This window comes from Podarcis tiliguerta (genome assembly GCF_965153285.1).
Source record: "Podarcis tiliguerta genome assembly, chromosome: 2".
Lineage (NCBI taxonomy): Eukaryota > Metazoa > Chordata > Lepidosauria > Squamata > Lacertidae > Podarcis > Podarcis tiliguerta.
Genome location: NC_139535.1, coordinates 19464780 through 19484692, shown reverse-complemented (window position 1 = coordinate 19484692; position 19913 = coordinate 19464780). Strand labels below are relative to the sequence as shown.

The window sequence follows — 19913 nt, the reverse complement described above, 5'->3', positions numbered from 1 at the left end:
AGGGATCCTAAGAAGCGCAGTTCTGTCTACACTCCACGGCAGCAGCTTTCCAGGATCTCACACCACAAGGGATGTTCACAAGCTCTAAACTTCACAGCTCGGGCCTTCTCTTCCAGAGTTGAGCCCTGGCTTGAGGCCTCCCCCAGCCTGGTACCTTCCAGGGGTTGTTGGTCTGCAACTCCCTCACTACTGAGCATGCTCATTGTGGGTGCTGGGATCTGTAAAAAAAGGTAAAGGTAAAGGACCCCTGGACGGTTAAGTCCAGTCAAAGGCAACTATGGGGTTGTGGTGCTCATCTCGCTTTCAGGCCAAGGGAGTCAGCGTTTGTCCACAGACAGGTTTCTGGGTCATGTGGCCAGCAGGACTAAACCGCTTCTGGTGCAACGGGACACTGTGATGGAAGCCAGAGCACACGGAAATGCCGTTTACCTTCCTGCTGCAGCAGTACCTATTTATCTACTCACACTGGTGTGCTTTCAAACTGCAAGGTTGGCAGGAGCTGGGACAGAACAACGGGAGCTCGCCCCATCGTGGGGATTCGAACCGCTGACCTTCTGATCAGCAAACCCAAGAGGCTCAGTGGTTTAGATCACAGCGCCACCTGCGTCCCTGCTGGGATCTGTAGTCCAACAATGGCCAGAGGGCACCAGGTTGGGGGAAATTTACGCACTAATTCGATCCTTGCTATTGAAAGATTCTCATTGCCCTGCCGGTGGACCTCTTTACAGTAATGAGCTTGTTAGTCACTCTCCCGTTCTCTTCCTTAGATCAGCTTCCAATGTAGAAGCAGCCAATATAACCAGCAGCCTCAGCTATATGCATATCCATACCATAATACTACCCCCAATGCAGAAAAGGAGAATGTGGCAACAGGGCAGATTTACATTTACATTTCCAAAGAATCTCCGCTTTCATTGGGGGGGGGGGGACTAAATTCTTAGGACTGGCAAAAGTGCACTTGGAAAAAAGTGGGCAAGCAACACTGCCCAAAATTTATGAACTCAAAACCTCCCTCTGAGGTTCTCAGTGGTTTGCACTGTGCAACCCCAGCTCCTAGCAGATTTTTAAATTATTGTTGTTATGTATTAACTTTATGTGCTGCCCTTCATCTGAGGATCGATCGCAGGGTGCTTTACAGTACAAACACGGAATTAAATTCTGCATTAAAAATAAGCCGAATAAATTTGCAAAAAAAATCCCCTTGGTGCAATTCACACAGTCCTCCATGCAGTTGTACAGACTGCAAATTCCAGCTTTCCTTGGTGGTGGTAAAGGTAAAGGGACCGCTGACCATTAGGTCCAGTCGTGACCGACTCTGGGGTTGCGGCGCTCATCTCGCTTTATTGGCCGAGGGAGCCGGTGTACAGCTTCCGGGTCATGTGGCCAGCATGACTAAGCTGCTTCTGGCGAACCAGAACAGTGCACAGAAACGCCGTTTACCTTCCCGCCGGAGTGGTACCTATTTATCTACTTGCACTTTGATGTGCTTTTGAACTGCTAGTTTGGCAGGAGCAGGGACCGAGCAACAGGAGCTCACTCCGTCACGGGGATTCAAACCGCCGACCTTCTGATCAGCAAGCCCTAGGCGCTGTGGTTTAACCCACAGCGCCACCTGCATCCCTTTGGTGGTGATAGTGGTGGGGAAATCTGGATCGTCCAGGCACAGAACCTTTGCTCACTTGCTTAGTACCGCGCTTCCCCCACCGACTGCCGCCACCTTTGGGCCGGCGGTTGCCTGTTTGCGCCTGCCTGCTTTAATCAGCTGCCTGCAAAAAGCAGACATGGCGTTAAGGAGCGCTCCCAGGACATAAATATTTAACCATAAAGACCAGAAAGCTAATAATTACTCTATTAACAGCAGCTGGATGGCAGGAGATCTTTGTGCAGGGCCCAGAAGCACAGCCGGCAAGTGAGCGACGCACTTGGCAGCCGGCAGCACTCTGCTTCAGCCATGCCTGTTTGCTGTCACATTAGAGCATTTACCGGCCTGACCCAGGGTAATAATTACAGGGCCATTAAGGCCAAGAGCCAGGACGCTTGCGTGCAAGGAGAAGGGTATTTGCTCACAGCACACAGCAGCAGCAGCAGCTTCCTCCACAACCTCAAGCAGTGGAAACCAGCAGATCATCGGGATGACATCATGGGCTTCCCCTGATCATAGAGAAGTGCTGGGATAGAAGAACTCAAGAGCTCGTGGGGCCAGACCATGGGTAGGCAAACTAAGGCCCGGGGGCCAGATCCGGCCCAATCGCCTTCTAAATCCGGCCCGTGGACAGTCTGGGAATTGGCGTGTTTTTACATGAGTAGAATGTGTGCTTTTATTTAAAATGCATCTCTGGGTTATTTGTGGGGCATAGGAATTCATTCATTCCCCCCCCCCCCCAAAAAAAAATATAGTCTGGCCCCCCACAAGGTCTGAGGGACAGTGGACCGGCCCCCTGCTGAAAAAGTTTGCTGACCCCTGGGCAAGACCAATGGCCCGTCCAGTCCAGCGTCCTCTTCTCACAGTGGCCAGTCAGATGCCCGAGGGAAACCGGGAAGTAGGATTCAAGAACAAGACCTCCTTCTGTGGTTTCCAGCAAGCACTGCTGCCTCCAACTGTGGAAACAGAGCACAGCCAGCAGCCCTCAACAGCCCTCTCCTCCCTGAATGAGTCTAATCCTCTTTGAAAGCCACCCCAGTTGGGGGCCCATCGCTGCCTCTGGTGGGAGGGAGTTCCGCAGTTTAACTATGCGCTGCATAAAGAAGCTCTTGTTTTCAGGTGTCCTGAACCTTCCAACGGTCTAGTTAACTCTGTGAAATAGATGCACGGGAGCAGAGGCCTGGTTAAGCTGCCAAAAGGCAGACCTAGAGGACTAGCTCCCTCATTCCCTGGTATCATTCAACTGCAGGTTCAGCGGCTAAAGAACCGCCTCGCACGCATACAAGGGAAGCAAGGAAGTACAGAAACCACAGCGTCTCGGAGCTCTGGGGGAAGCTCCAACCCCACCCCAAAGCCTCTTCCCGTGCTCACTTGCCGGCCGGGAGCAGTTGCCGCTGTGCTTTACGCATTTCGACAAAGCTGTCTCCAGACCCAGAGCTCCTCGGCGGATCTGAGCGCATTGTGCCAGCTTTGTTTAATGGGTTTAGCAAAAGCGCATTCAGGCGCGGCTTAGCCAGTTTGCTAAGCCACATTACTGTCCTGCGCGCATCTTACACGGTGTTAATCCCGCCGCCTGCGGACACCCAGGAACGCTTCCGCAGCGGAGGGGGCCCCACTTTGCTTCCAAGGCAAACGGCAACAGTGGGATAGACTCTGCACCCCAGGGCCCATTTTGCACAGCCTAGCCGATCGTAATAAGAAGGTGCAATCCTGCCTTCAAGCGTTTGCCTGAAGCTCCCAAGATTCTTTCCTCATGGTCCCAGACTACCCAGCTTTTCTGCAAAATGTTTTGAGATTAGCTGCCTTCGTGGACAATATTAACACAACAGAGATAAGTATCGATGTGGGGGGAAGTGGGGGACGACAACAGACATACAGCTTCCCCCGTTAAAATGTGGCACAGGCCAGTAAATACATCGCTGTGGCTCATTTCGTTTGTTAATGGGGCACGTGCTGATTAGATTGAGACGACAGGGGGCGGGTGGTTTAGCAGGCAAGCTCCTTGGCTGCACTTGCACGGGACAGGTGGGAAAGGCCTGATCGGAGGCGTTTGAAGCTTCCTCGGCCCTGTTGTTAAGAAAGCAGACAAACCCCCACAGGGCAATACTGAGCGATGCCCTTTCCTTCCACTCAGTCACAGCTTCAGGCAATCGGGAGTGCAGGGATGCATGCGCTTGCCAGCTTAACTACCAATATGCCTATTTGGCTTCAATTAAGCTTCCCTGATCCAGTCTGCGGAGACAGACAACCGCGGGGGTTTCCTTCTGCCTGGCCTGCCAGTTTGCCCAGGCGCTGGCAGGCTCCCCTCTCCCTCTCTTGGGGAAGAGAAACACCCCCCACCCCGGCTTCCCTTCCTTCTCCCAAGCTAGCATGCGCTGCGCTCCTCTCACGCCCTCCTCCTACTCCCAGCGGCCTCAGCGTGACTTGCCCTGCTTGCCTCCTGCCTGTCAGTGCGCTCAGGAAGTGGCAGGTAGCCAATTAAGTTACCAATTGTAGTAGCTGCTGGCCCACCGGAATGCCCCTGCTTCCTCCGCTGCGGCAGACGCTAAGTGCTTTGTTGCCATGGCCACGGGTCCAGAAGATCTGAAAGCCACGCGCAGCCATCTCCTTCCTCCGGGTTGGCAAGGCTCTGTGCCAGCCCCTCAGCCGAGATAGCACAGCTGAGCCTGCCAGCGTGGCAGGGCCCCCTAGTGCTGCCGTGGAACTTTCAAGAGCGTGGCTACCTTGCCCGCAGCTCTCCCCAAAATAAATCGGCAATGGCAGAGATGCTGGGCCTGAGGGGCCACACGCTCCCAGGATAAGACCCTTGTAATGCCAAACACACACATACAGAACAGTGTCATCACCCTTTGGGAAAAGGAGGCTGGGTCCTCCCCGGCAAGCAGCCCCCAAAGCAGAAGACACTGGAACATGCCTTTTCCAGAGCAAAAGGAGAAGGAGGAGGAGACCACAGCTCAGGGGCATAGGGCAAGTTTTGCATGCAGAGGGGCCCCCAGGTTTATTCCTTGGCAGTTGTAGCCTTAGCTGTTGTTGGGATCTGCCAGTCTCGAGAGGCAATGGAGTGCATGATGGCCCAAACTACGATGCTGGCAACAGAGCGACCTCTGCAAATATCACCCCAATTTAAAATATGCAGAGGGAACAAATGCAACAGCCAGTCCACACCATGGACAGGATGGCAGGGGGAAATGATACCATCCTGTACTCAGGGAAGATAGTTACAGGTAGGCAGCCGTGTTGGTCTGCCGTAGTCGAAACAAAATAAAAGAATTCCTTCCAGTGGCACTTTAGAGACCAACTAAGAAGGCTGTTCGCTGAAGAATTGATGCTTTTGAATTATGGTGTTGGAGGAGACTCTTGAGAGTCCCATGGACTGCAAGAAGATCAAACCTATCCATTCTGAAGGAAATCAGCCCTGAGTGCTCACTGGAAGGACAGATCCTGAAGCTGAGGCTCCAATACTTTGGCCACCTCATGAGAAGAGAAGACTCCCTGGAAAAGACCCTGATGTTGGGAAAGATGGAGGGCACAAGGAGAAGGGGACGACAGAGGACGAGATGGTGGGACAGTGTTCTCGAAGCTACCAGCATGAGTCTGACCAAACTGCAGGAGGCAGTGGAAGACAGGCGTGCCTGGCATGCTCTGGTCCATGGGGTCACGAAGAGTCGGACACAACTGAACAAAAACAAGGGGCAGCTGTCTACCAACTCCACCTGGTACGCAGGCTGAGACCCTACCTGCCCACGGACTGGCTCGCCAGAGTGGTGCATGCTCTAGTTATCTCCCGCTTGGACTACTGCAATGCACTCTACGTGGGGCTATCTTTGAAGGTGACTCGGAAACTACAACTAATCCAGAATGCGGCAGCTAGACTGGTGACTGGGGGCGGCCGCCGAGACCACATAACACCGGTCTTGAAAGACCTACATTGGCTCCCAGTACGTTTCCGAGCACAATTCAAAGTGCTGGTGTTGACCTTTAAAGCCCTAAACGGCCTCGGCCCAGTATACCTGAAGGAGCATCTCCACCCCCATCGTTCTGCCCGGACGCTGAGGTCCAGCGCCGAGGGCCTTCTGGCGGTTCCCTCATTGCGAGAAGCAAAGCTACAGGCAACCAGGCAGAGGGCCTTCTCGGTAGTGGCGCCCGCCCTGTGGAACGCCCTCCCATCAGATGTCAAAGCGATAAATAACTACCTGACATTTAGAAGACATCTTAAGGCAGCTCTGTTCAGGGAAGTTTTTAATCTGTGATATTTTGCTGTATTTTTTGTTTCTATGGAAGCCACCCAGAGTGGCTGGGGAAACCCAGCCAGATGGGCGGGGTACAAATAATAAATTATCATCATTATTATTATTATTATTGGTATGAGCTTTCATGTGCATACACACTTCTTCAGATACCAAGTGTGCAAGCACACGAAAGCTCATACCAATAACAAACTTAGTTGGTCTCTAAGGTGCTACCGGAAGGAATTTTTAAATTTTGTTCAGGGAAGTTACAAAACCAAGGTATCGTCTCCAAGGCAGGGTGGATAAGGGAGGGCAAGGTTTGGCAGCACCATCTCATTTGAAATACAACATACAATTAGACCTAAGGGTAAAAATCTCGAAGCCAGACAATTACACAAGTGACAAAGCGCGAACGGAGCCAGCCGCACACCTGAATTAAAGGGGGGGGGGGAAGGCTTTACAGCGCTGCCAAAGATAGTTTGAGATAAATTTCTGTAAGTACATTAATTTCCTGAATTGGGAGCCATCGCGAAAAGATATTATCTGCCCACGGGCACAAGCAACCTTCAAATGGAAGGGGCACGAGCAAAGTCTCCTCTTACACCAATGGACAGAACAACAGACAGCTCTAAAGCAACTCTGGCTGCAGCCGAGGGTTGGGTAGGGGAGAAAGTGAGCAGAGAGCATTCCCGAAATTTGAAACACTACTCTGAAACATTTAGCAGTATCTCACTTGTATGTTATTTAGAATTCAGCTTTGTGGTTTTCTTTGCTATGCGCTTTCGGTTCGTATACCCAATTCCTTACAGATTGAGGGTGTGTGTGTCATCTTTTTTGGTTCAGACCTATAGTTCTTAAATCTTCTATGCTTTTCATCTCTCTGCCTTTCCAAACTCACGTTCCTTGACAAGAACTGCATTTGATTCGAGCCAGTTTTAGTTTCTTATTGCAATCAATACCCTGACATTTTTAGAAAAGCACTTCAGATAGTTCAAGACTTGCCTGGTTAATGACTCAAGAGGCCTCTGGTTGGCTTAAGGGTTGGAAGTAACACTCCGGGGCTTCAAGCCACAAGAGAGAGTCTTTCATATGTTTAAAATAAGCACATTGCTTTTCCCCATTCACTGACGGGATCTGCAGTTTCTCCCCAATATTTTGCTAACGAACGCAACACCAAATTCACCCTCTTTCGTTGGAAAAGAAAAAATCACGGCGCCCATCGTTGACTCATAAATGACAATTTGATCGATTTCCCTTGCAATTTAGCCCCCCAAAATCTTTCCGTTTGCATTTCCTCTAAATACAACTAAATCTGACATACCGCCGACCACATCTCCAGCATAAGGCAGCTGATAACCTGCACATCTTTTCAAGTTCAACAGAGCAACAGCGAGACCATGCAGTTCTTACAACACTGCAGATCCTGGTCCTGAAACAATTTCACATGGCACTAACCCATTGTTGCCTTCTTCCCAGACTCCCTACCCACCCAAACGTGCTCAAGCACTTTAAACAAATCTTTACGGCGGGTTTGTTCAACACCGCAGGAGAGGAAGAAGCGAGACACAATTTACAGAGTCGAATTTGGAGCAGTTGTTCAATAATTTTGCATCGAGCCATACCTGCATGATACCGAAAACTTCCTTCAGGGGGCCCAACTTCTCTTGCCCACAGATGGCGTGGCACCTTCTTGCCCAAGCCCCCAATTCCAGCATTCACGGGCACAGCCCCCTGCTAGCCATGCCTGCGTTTTAACACATTCCTCTAGCATTCCCTTCCAAAGCAAGATGCAGAGAAAGTACCAGAGTGCCTCTGGGTGCTTTTACAAACAGACATACACAGGGCACTTTGCTAGGTGTCCCTGGATTTGCTGGGCCACATGCATGATCTGAAGCCTGGAAGCAGAAATACTGGCGCCACCAAAAATGTGAACCCACTCTCTTTTTTCAGAATTATAAATTCTAGAGCTCATGGACAAAGTGAAAACTGTGGGCAGTGGGAAATCCCTAAAGCCGTAAAAGGGCTAAGCAGGAATTTTTAGGGATATCTGGCTCGACCTAGTACAGTGGTACCTCTGGTTAAGAACTTACCGTATTTTCCGCTCTATAAGACGCACCAGACCACAAGACGCATCTAGTTTTTGGAGGAGGAATACAAGAAAAAAAATATTCTGAATCTCAGAAGCGAGAACAGCAAGAGGGATCGCTGCGCAGTGAAAGCAGTAATCCCTCTTGCTCTTCTGGCTTCTGGGATAGCTGCGCAGACTGCATTCGCTCCATAAGACGCACACATATTTCCCCTTACTTTTTAGGAGGGAAAAAGTGAGTCTTATAGAGCAAAAAATACGGTAATTTGTTCTGGAGGTCCATTCTTAACCTGTAACCGTTCTTAGCCTGAGGTACCACTTTAGCTAATGGGGCCTCCCGCTGCCGCCACGCCATCAGCATGCAATTTCTGTTCTCATCCTGAAGCAAAGTTCTTAACCCGAGATACTATTTCTGGGTTAGCAGAGTCTGTAACCTGAAGCGCCTGTAACCTGAGGTACCACTGTACTGCTTCTTGTGCAGCCGGCACAACCCAGTGAAGTTTCTCGACCCCCCTCCAGCCTCAAAGGGCTGCCATCCCCCAAACTCAGCGCTTTTCTTCCTCTCCTCATTCTGCTAAGTCGGCACCGGGCCCAGAACTGAGGCAGCAGGAGCAGACATCTCAGGTGGCAGAATCCGGGTGGAACTAAAGAGCAGCAAATTGCCACTTTAATTATATTTTTACCGCAAGGGGAAGGGCAGCGGGTGCTTTTTCCTTGCGGCGGCACTTGGCGAAAAGTTCCCAAACAGAGAAGGAAATTTGTGTACATTTGCATGATCAATTCCTTCCTAACGCCTGGTTTTTCTAAAAGGGGGAAAGGAGGGTTTCCTTCGTGTGCAGCTGCTTGAATGCTGCCGCCATCGCTTTTCCTGCAGACCATTGCCCTTGTCTTGCGCAGCTTGGCAACCTGCCCCAACCCCTCGCTCTCCAAAGTGATACAAGCCTCACTCCGCCTCTCACCTGGCTTTGGGCACTTCCAGAGGACTGCTTCCCAGCCTTGAGAAGTTCTCCGAGTGGTTGGAAGAGGAGGAGCTGGAGGACTTGGCTTCGAGCACGCCCTGGACGGGCAGCCGCTCCTCGGACTGCTGCGGCCGACCCCACAGGACTGTCTGTGGGGAGGAGGCACAGTTTTTCCTCCTGCAAAAAATAAAAATAAAAATAGTAGTACAGAAAAAATAAGGAAATGCACCTACTAGGGCTGCGAATGCCAAGCCAAGTGGGGAAGTCTAGGGCGCCTCAAGGCAGGTTCCTCCTTGCCTCCTAACTGCTCCACCAAAAAGGCTTCCAGGGAGGTCAGGCCAAAGGTTTATAAGGTACTCCCCTGGATTTTCAAAATGCTCAGACCATTAAATGGAGCTCAGAGAACAGCAGCCAGGGGGGTCACCCATTCCCATAATCGTGGATCTTTTTTCTTTTTTAAAAAAATAAGAATAATCTATACAACAAGAAAGAGAGATAAAATATATATGTAACACACTTCTATTCCACCTCTCCGTTAGAAATGGCTCACGGTAGCTAACAATAGGTTAATCTACTGAACTTATATAGAGTTACACTGTCATAAAAAAAATATGGAAAGCCCAGAATACAAAGGGACAATCACCCTCCAGCAACACAGCAAATCACAATCAGAACAGGAGCTTAAAGCTATTCATACCCTAAAAGCCTTATTAGGAGGTTTTTAGCAGTCAGGTGAAAGACTGCTGAAGAGGGCATTTACATAGCGCTCTGCAGCCTATAAAGTCGCTATTATTCCCATTTCGCAGATGGGAAGGCTACGCCCAAGAGAACAACGATAAGCCTAAAGTCGGCACAGCGAGTTTATGGTTGGGGCAAGATCTGAACCAGGAAACTTTCCAGCTCACCTCCCCTGCTCTGAGTCTCTCTGCTACTACAGCAGCTCTCTGGGGGCCAGACCCCAGACATCTCCAGCAGCTGCCTATTCTGCAGTTCTTAATTCAGGTTCCCAAGACAATGGGGCTTTGCTGCTGCTGCTGCTATGGAGATTCACTCTTTTGATTTCCAAGCACCTGCTATTGTGAAGCAAAGCTTGGATCCTGCGCTGAGAATGGCGAGATCGACCCAAACTTGACTGGGCGAAGCTTACACTGAGTGACAGGTGCCATTTCTGCACTCTGAACATTTCCATGACGTTTATCACCCGCAGACCTAAAAACCTCAGGACTTTAACCTCTTCCCCCTCCTCATTTTCATCGTTCCCTCATCGTTCCAAAAATACAGCGGTACCTCGGGTTAAGAACTTAATTCGTTCTGGAGGTCCGTTCTTAACCTGAAACTGTTCTTAACCTGAGGCACCACTTTAGCTAAGGGGGCCTCCCGCTGCCGCCGTGCGATTTCTGTTCTCATCCTGAAGCACAGTTCTTAACCCGAGGTACTATTTCTGGGTTAGCGGAGTCTGTAACCTGAAGCGTCTGTAACCTGAAGTGTCTGTAACCCGAGGTACCACTGTACTGAAATTCTGAGGACAGGCTACATTTTGGAAGCAAGATAAAGAGCACGCAGCACATACAAATCTTTGCAGAACTGATTCATAGCAGAGAAAAAAGATTCGGGGGGGGGGGGGAGGACAGACACACGCTTAAGAGCAGAATTGTGAAAAAAATTGCTCTCTCTTCCATCTCATTCTGCTTCCCCAGGTGTTACCGTGCAGCCTTGGGAGCCATCTCCCCACTGCCACGGAGAGGTGCCAGGAATTCTTTGCTCCAAAGGGTACATTCACAAAGGGTTTCCTATGTCTAATGTAGACGTTGCTAGGATTAAGCAGGACAGCATTTAGGTGAATCCAGAAGGTGGGCTGCAGCCATCGCACAGCGGCACCTTCTCCCCAGCTGCTGTGATCACAGGAACACCTGCAGGCTGCCTTTAGCTACGGCCAGATTTGCACAAATAATAATTAAAAAACCACAATTTCAGACATACATAGCCCTGGAAGAGCTATAGGGCTGCTCGTGTTCATGGGGAGGTTTGGTGCAAGCCAGCCCTTAGCAGCTGGGAGACCTGAACCTTCCACAGCCGTTCCCCCTCCCCAATGCTTTCTGTTTCCCTGGCTGCCTGCTGAGCGATTATCAGAGGCCTGGCTTATTACCCCTTGCTGCGCACGTTAATAAGGGCTCTCCTGAAACCCCAGGATTTCCTCGCAAGACCCTCGGCGGCTCACTCTCCAGAGCGGCAAGGCAGCGGGGCCAGGCTTTGGAGAGCCTTTATGCGCTCCCTTGCCTTGTGATTGCTGCATTGTGCGCGGGCACAAGGCTGCGACTTAATGAAGTGCCTAATAACACAGCCACAGGCACTCAAGCAGGCAGGCAGAGAAGAGAGGCAATTAAAAAAAGAGAGAGGCTTTTAAAAACAGGACAGGGCTCCCCGCAGCTTCCGCAACCGTCCCAGCTTTTGTGAGGGGGGTGGGGAGCACGCAGGGGGAAAGAGAGAGAGAGAGAGGCCCAGAACTGGCAGCTAAAAATGGGCTTCCTTGCATGGGAGAGATTCGATTTTCTCCCTTGCACGCAAGAAGAGCCCTGCAGGATCCGGCCATCTAGCCCAGCATTCTGTTCTCGCAGTGGCAAGCCTGTAGGAAACCTGCAAGCAGGATGCAAGCACAAAGGCACTCTCCCCGCATCCTGCGGTTTCCAGCAACCGACATCCAGGAGAGCTGGTGCCTCTGATTGTGAAGACAGAGCATACCATGGTTTGTGCCAAACCGCCTACACGGCTGATGTCTTATGCCAAACTTCTCCAACCTGGTAGCACCCTCCAGATGATGTTGAGTTCCAAGGCAGCGTGGCCAATGCTGCTGCAAGGGATGATGGGACTTGTAGTCCCAACACCTGGAGGGAACCATGTTGGAGACAGAGACCCAAGGAGCCACGGCCCTTTTCACAAATGCACATCTGAGTTAAAGGCGGGTCCCGGGTCAGAGGAGACTGAATAAGCCAAGGTCCCTTTCAACTCTGCGATTCCTGGGCTGAGTACCAACTACCTCCTTGTCAGCAGCTGGAGTCAGGTGTAAAGGTAAAGAGACCCCTGACCATTAGGTCCAGTCGTGGCCAGCTATGGGGTTGCGACGCTCATCTCGCTTTATTGGCCGAGGGAGCCGGCATACAGCTTCCGGGTCATGTGGCCAGCATGACTAAGCCGCTTCTGGCGAACCAGAGCAGCGCATGGAAACACTGTTTACCTTCCCGCCGGAGTGGTACCTATTTATCTACTTGCACTTTGACGTGCTTTCGAACTGCTAGGTTGGCAGGAGCAGGGCCGAGCAATGGGAGCTCACCCCCGTCACGGGGATTTGAACTGCCGACCTTCTGATCGGCAACTTCTAGGCTCTGTGGTTTAATCCACAGCGCCACCCGCGTCCCGGAGTCAGGTGCAGGTCAGTGATAAAAACCCACAATGTCAATGAAGTTAACTCTTTATTCGAAGAAACCAAAACAGCGCAGGCCAAGTGATCCCAGCAACTCTTCCCTGTAGGTCTTGCCCCAATGAGGCAGTTGCAAGGACTCAAAGTCCCTGCCTTTCCACGGCTGCCTAAGTCTCCTCCTCTCCAGGGTTTTTGCCTGTGCACAACCAATCTCTCCTCTGCTCTTTTCATTTCTCTGTGTGTTCTGGGAGACCAGAAGGGAGGGGGAGCTGGTTGCAGCAGCAGGAGGAGACTCCCTGTATTCTTCTGCAGCCGGCCTCCTCTCTCTCCTGGCCTCCCTCCTCTCCAGCTTCTGAATCAGGACTCCTCTCTGTCCCAGCTTCCTCCTGCTCACTAAACCCTGTTGCCTCTTCAGCTTCCGACGCCTCCTCCTCCCAAATCTGCTCCCTCTTCTCCCTCTGGCCACTCATCATTGTCCCACCACCAATCCCCTGGCTCTGAGCCTTCCTCTCTTGGGGGGTTCCCCAGCTGGTTCCCCCGGACACTCCTCCAAGTTTCCCTTCCAAAACATACAACAGCCCCCACGGGACCGGGATTATCCTTGCACATGCTGTAAATTGAGAACTACAGAGACGGTGTGCGCACACAAAGAAGTCCTCTGGCTACAGAATCTGCCTTTCAGCTCAGAATTCCAGACAGCCCTGCACACAACTCGGGCAACCCAGGACAGCTTCCAGCTCCTGCGGAATCATCTGCCAGCCCTTCTTTCCCTGCAAGGTTTTCACTGTCAGCTACCGTGTGCCGCCTGCAATTTGACTGGGGTGCTGAGCAGACTTGGCAGGGCCACCATTTCGAGGGCTGCCCATGCTCTGAACAGCTCTCTCTCTCTCTCTCTCTCTCTCTCTCTCTCTCTCCCCCCCCCTTGCACTTCAAGAAGCCAGGCATGCAACAGCAAGCTGAGGGTTCACTGTTGCCCAGAGGATTTCCAGCTGCCTCTCAGCACAGCCCAGATTTAGCTCAGAATAATTGCACTGTAAAATATCATTAGCACACGTGCTTGGGGAGGAGAAAGAAAAATTAAACTGAGCAGGGCAGGCCCGCGGGCAAGGCTCCGAAATCCCCAGCCTTTGGCTCCCTAGCCTCCCGTCATGTGGGAGAGCTTCTCCTCTTCTCCCGCTAGCTGCTCTCCTGCATAGACTTCAAGGTCCGGGCCAATGGAGGGGAGGGAAGAACAAGCTCCCCCCCCCTCCCCCCGTGGAACGACCTTCACCGTCAAGGATCTGCCTATCCTAGGGCCAAGTTGTATGTCATGCTTGGACGAAATTGGTGGGCTGGCTTCCCCCCTGGATTTGAGAGCCTTTTCTACAAAGGAAGGTGCCTTATTCCTCATCATCCAGTCCATCTGCTTAATCATCTGGACCATCAAGCTCAGCAACGTCTATGGTGACAGGCAGGGGCTCTCCAGTTTCCCAGAAAGGAGCCTTCGCAAGCCCTACTACCAGCAGATCACAGTGCAGCATTCCGGAATGTAGGATGGCCAACTTTAGCCCTAGGAGGTGGATTTTGTGCATTCAAGATGGTGGAGGGGGGGGTAGAACCCTATATCCATTGAGTCACTCCTGCCTGACTCCCGCCCCTTGGCTTGGAAGGGTCCCCTGTGCCCAGGCTGAAGAACATTCCTAGTTATAAGTGAGAGGGTTGCTATCTGTCATGGATGCTTTCGCTGAGATTCTTGCATCGCAGGCAGTTGGAATGGATGACCCCTGCGGGACCCTTCCATCTCTATGACTGTACAGTGGTACCTCGGGTTATGAACGCTTCAACTTACGTTTTTTCGGGTTACGAATGACTGTAACCCGGAAGTAAGTTGTCCGAGCTCTCGGAGGCCTCGCCACTGCCTGGAGGCAAACCCGGACATCCGCGGGGCCTACGGAGCTCTCTGAGGCCTCCGCGAATGCCGGGAACCAAGCCCCGACGTCCGCAGGGCCTGCAGAGGCTCCACGACTGGACTCCAGCCGCGGGAGCTCTCTGAGGCCTCTGCGAATGCCAGGAGCCAAGCCGATTGTGATTGTGGAAGAGGACCCAGAGCCCCCATCCAAACAATGAGTGCACGTAAGAAAAGAAATAAATGTTAATTTTTGTTCCTATCTAAAATACTGTCTTATTTATTTTATAGTACAGTACGTTGATTATTGGGACGTGGGTGGCGCTGTGGGCCCTAGGACATGCTGATCAGAAGGTCGGCGGTTCAAATCCCCGCAATGGGGTGAGCTCCCGTTGCTCGGTCCCTGCTCCTGCCAACCTAGCAGTTCGAAAGCATGTCAAAGTGCAAGTAGATAAATAGGTACCATTCCAGGTGGGAAGGTAAACAGCGTTTCCGTGCACTGCTCTGGTTCGCCAGAAGCGGCTTAGTCATGCTGGCCACATGACCCGGAAGCTGTACACTGGCTCCCTCGGCCAATAAAGCGAGATGAGCACTGCAATCCTAGAGTCAGTCACGACTGGACCTAATGGTCAGGGGTCCCTTTACCTTTACCTTACGTTGATTATTGCCTTCATTTTATGGATCAATGGTCTCGTGAAACAGTAAAATTCGTGTTAAATTGCTGTTTTAGGGGGTGTTTTTCATCGTCTGGAACGGATCAATCCACTTTCCATTACTTTCAATGGGAAAGTCCGCTTCAGGTTAAGAACGGACTTCCGGAACCAATTAAGTACTTAACCCGAGGTACCACTGTATAATGTCCCAGAGGCTTTCTAATTCAGTACTGGGAGAGGAACCAGTGAGGTGAGAGGAATGCACTGTGTGTGTATGGGGTACCAGACAGGCCGTTTCTGACTTGACAGGTGCCCTTTGCCAAATGAAGGGGTTCCCCAGGGCCTCTGCAATAATACTGGATTTATTTGTGTGCCTAATTTTGCACCTGGATGTAGTGTGAGGTGTGTTGGAACTTCAGCCAGCCCAGCAACACACTGAGGGTGAGGTTGGCTCAAGGTACCATCGGGGTCACTACTTCAAAAATTGGGAAGGGTGAGAGGCCTGGATGTAGCTGCTGCTACCTTAGGCCCTGTCTAAGCTACTGTAATGGACTGCTTTTGTGGCACACGTTTACTAAAGCCATCCACCCGCCGCCCCACATACACCTGCCCCATGGTTGAAGGCACATGCATACACACACACACACACACACACACACACACGGTCTTACCAAGCAGCCTGTGTTTGGGACCCTGCTGGCATCAGCTCCACTGCTTCGTAGGTGAAGCTCCCGGCAGCCCCAGGTGAGTTCTCCATCACGAGAGAGAAGTCGCTGCTGAGACTAGTAGGGCTGCCCCGGTCCCTCTGCTCTGGAACACAAAGAGAGCAACGTCGGACTACCTTTCTGCTATAAAGTAGCAAACCTAGCATCCCCGCAAACAAACCTCACACGGAGATCCCCACCACACATTACCTCACACAACAGTTCATTTTAATATTTGCGGCCTAGGACCCACATACCTGCGGGACCACCTCTCCTGGTATGCCCCGCGGAGGACCTTAAGGTCCACAAATGACAACATTTTGGAGGTCCCAGGTCACAAGGTGGTTAGATTGGTCGTAACTAGGACCAGGGCCTTTTCAGTACTGGCCCCAAATTGGTGGAACGCTCTGCCACAAGAGACTAGGACCCTGTGGGTCTTGACATCTTTCCGAAGGGCCTGCAAGACAGAGCTGTTCCACCTGGCCTTTGGTTCGGACTGTCTGACCCTTATGTTTCCCTCCCCTTATGGTTTTGATAAGGCTGCATTTTAACTTGTATTTTAAATTGTGTCCCTCCCCCCCATTATGTTTTTACTGTAATTTCACTGTTGTTAGCCATTCTGAGCCTGGCTCTGGCCAGGGAGGGCGGGGTATAAATAAAATTATTATTATTTTATTTTTATTTTTATTTTTATTTTTATTATTATTATTATTATTATTATTATTATTATTATTCTGATGGAACTGTTTCCTTGTGTATTTTAAGTGTGTGCATGCATTTATGTTGTCCTTGGTTTTATACTCAAGATATAAGCAGCCCCTTCCGCAATTAAGCACTATCCCTACAAGTGATGAACAATAAGAAGCAGTTCGTCAATCCAGTCGACAGCAATTCCCCACAAACCTGGCAGCTGAAATAAATACGGTGCAATGGTGGAAATGGCTGCCAGACGTATTTGGGATTGGCTGGTTTACACACAGTGCTACAGATGTTGCTCAAGTCCTCCTAAATGTGTCCCACGTGCAAGCCCCGCTTCCTTTGGCAGTTCCAGAAAGTCATATGCCAAGGTGCCACAAAAAGAGTTGTGGGGGGGTAGGCAACCTAAGGCCCGTGGGCCGGATGCGGCCCAATCGCCTTCTCAGTCCTTCTCAGCACGGACGGTCCGGGAAATCAGCATGTTTTTACATGAGTAGAATGTATCCTTTTATTTAAAATGTGTCTCTGGATTATTTGTGGGGCATAGGAATCCATTCATTTATTATTATTTTTCAAAAAATAGTCTGGTGCACCACATGATCCGAGGGACGGTGGATAGAAGAAGAAGAAGAAGAAGAGTTTGGATTTGATATCCCGCCTTTCACTCCCCTTCAGGAGTCTCAAAGCGGCTAACAATCTGCTTTCCCTTCCTCCCCCACAACAAACACTCTGTGAGGTGAGTGGGGCTGAGAGACTTCAAAGAAGTGTGACTGGCCCAAGGTCACCCAGCAGCTGCATGTGGAGGAGCGGAGACGCGAACCCGGTTCCCCAGATTAGGAGACTACCGCTCTTAACCACTACACCACACTGTAGGCCCACAGCTGAAAAAGGTTGCTGATCCCTGGCATAGCTGTCAATGTTTCCCTTTTTTAAAAGGGAAATTCCCTTATTCCAAATAGGATTCCTTGCAAGAAAAGGGAAAAGTTGACAGCTATGATCCCTGGAGTTGTGGTTTCGCTACAACAGACTGGCCCTGCTGCTTTTATGGAAGTTGCCAGATCACGTTATAAGCCAGGGCTGCTGCAACGTTTGCAGGAAGCTTGGCTTGAGGAATCTTTGGGCCTCCAGATGTTGTCAAACTACAACTCCCACAATCCCTTGCAATTGGCTACACTTGACGGGACGGATGGGGAGTTGTAGTTCGGGAACATCTGGAGAGCCAAAGGCTCCGCACCACTTGCAGTGGCTGGCAAAGACTCAGAAACCAGGAAGCTTCTCTCCTAATTCCCACCCTGTCCTTCCTTAACAGCTTTAATCAGAAGCAGAAACATCTCTTTGTATACTCATATAATACAGTGGTGCCTCGCAAGACGAAAAGAATCCGTTCCGCGAGTCTCGTCTTGCAGTTTTTTTCGTCTTGCGAAGCAAGCCCATTAGCGGATTAGCGCTATTAGCGGTTTAGCGGCTATTAGCAGCTATTAAAGGCTTAAGGGATTAGCTGCTAAAAGGCTATTAGCGGCTTAGATCAGCTGATAAGCGGCTTAGCGAACAGCTGATAAGTGGCTTAGGGCTTGGGGAAAAGGCTGGTGGGGGGGAACCCAGGAATTGCAAGGCATTTTCGTCTTGCGAAGCAAGCCCATAGCAAATTTGTCCTGCGAAGCACCTCCAAAACGGAAAACCCTTTCGTCTAGCGGGTTTTCCATCTTGCGAGGCATTCGTCTTGCGGGGCACCACTGTACATAGCTCCTATGTGATAGGCAGGAGGTTCAGAGGCATATTTTGGATTCAGTTTTTCAGTACAGTCCATACAAGTCTAACTGTAGTCTTGCAAAAAGAACAGGAGCTTGTTTACGAACTCTATGCAAACAGGTATCGCACGAGATTTTATGTACATTGTGCAGTTATGCTGAAGAAGCATTAGGATTACCGGGTGCAAAGGGTTTTTTTAAAAAAAAATTAAGAAAACAAGCTTCACTGCCTGATGAGATTTCAAAACTGGCATATTTTTTTTTTAAGAGTGGGGGAAGGTGAGTCAATGTTATACAGTGGTACCTCGGGTTAAGAACTTAATTCGTTCTGGAAGTCTGTTCTTAACCTGAGGTACCACTTTAGCTAATGGGGCCTCCCACTGCAGCCGCGTGATTTCTGTTCTCATCCTGAAGCAAATTTCTTAACCTGAGGTACTATTTCTGGGTTGGCGGAGTCTGTAACCTGAAGCGTCTGCAACCTGAAGCGTCTGTAACCCGAGGTACCACTGTAATGTGGTTCCATGTGGTCAGAAATGGGACTCGGGTGTCCCACATCATAACCAGAGATGGCTGCAAAAGGTATCAGCAGACATATCCATAACGAGAAGAGCGTGAGCTGTTTATACATTTGCTTATTTACACAGACCACGGAACTTGGCTCTTCTTTCCACGGCATATATGTAGCTCCAATTCTGCGCTTCTCAAAATCAGCCAAACCGTTTCCAAGCTGCAGCTGAGAAGAGCATGGCCGAACTAAGGGAGGTGGCTGGTTTTTTTGTTTTGTTTTTAAATTATGAGCAAAGATGACAGTTCAGCGATCTGTCACAAGACTGAGCATTGCCACCTGCAGTGCTGAGCGCAAGAGTTGCCAGGGACTCGTTCAGAGGCAGCACCTGTTTATTTAAGGGCTCAGGTGGGGCGAGGAAAAGGCCGGGCCATTCCAGATGCTGCCGAACTCCCAAATGCGTAGCAGCCCCAGGGCAGCAAAGCCAGGAATCGGGAACCCAGAGAAGTGCCTGGTGCCTGCCAGGGGTCAAACATGTGCTCTGCCACTGAGCCACAGCCTCTCCCCAAAGAGGGGGCTGATGGGAGTTGTAGTCCGACATCTGAAGGACCACAGGTTCACTACTCTGGTCTGAGAAGACGCAGACCCAATTTGCCCATTCTCCTCTCCTACCTGAAGGAGTGTCTCCACCCCCCATTGTTCTGCCCGGACGCTGAGGTCCAGCGCCGAGGGCCTTCTGGCGGTTCCCTCACTGCGAGAAGCAAAGCTACAGGGAACCAGGCAGAGGGCCTTCTCGGTAGTGGCACCCGCCCTGTGGAACGCCCTCCCATCAGATGTCAAAGAGAAGAACTACCTGACATTCAGAAGACATCTTAAGGCAGCCCTGTTCAGGGAAGTTTTTAATGTGTGACATCTTTGTGTATTTTTGGTCTTTGTGGAAGCCGCCCAGAGTGGCTGGGGAAACCCAGCCAGATGGGCGGGGTACAAATAAATTACTATTATTATTATTATTATTATTATTATTATTATTATTAAAGATCATAGAGCTGGAAGAGACCACAAGGGCCATCGAGTCCAACCCCCTGCCAAGCAGGAAATACCTTCAGAGCACTCCTGACATATGGTTGTCAAGCCTCTGCTTAAAGACCTCCAAAGAAGGAGACTCCACCACACTCCTTGGCAGCAAATTCCACTGTCAAACAGCTCTTACTGTCAGGAAGTTCTTCCTAATGTTTAAGTGGAATCTTCTTTCTTGTAGTTTGGATCCATTGCGCCGTGAAGATAAACAGGCAGTCTTTTACAATCTTAGTCAAAAGCAAGCAGGCCTTTGCCCACCATCAGCAAAGCCCCATCTGAGAGCATTGCGGACTCAGACCTGCTTTCAGATCTGA

General features: G+C 50.6%; 1 protein-coding gene across 3 annotated transcripts in view; it reads right to left on the bottom strand.

Annotated features, from left to right (window-relative positions):
• Positions 1–19913, bottom strand: part of MTMR14 (myotubularin related protein 14) — a 91030-nt gene that overhangs the window by 21357 nt on the left and 49760 nt on the right. For all 3 annotated transcript variants that reach the window (XM_083425355.1, XM_083425356.1, XM_083425357.1), the window contains exons 16-17: positions 15541–15679; positions 8917–9093 (exon numbers count right to left, since the gene is read on the bottom strand). In XM_083425355.1, the coding sequence (XP_083281481.1) occupies positions 8917–9093; positions 15541–15679 (316 nt within the window). The remainder of the gene's footprint in view (positions 1–8916; positions 9094–15540; positions 15680–19913) is intronic.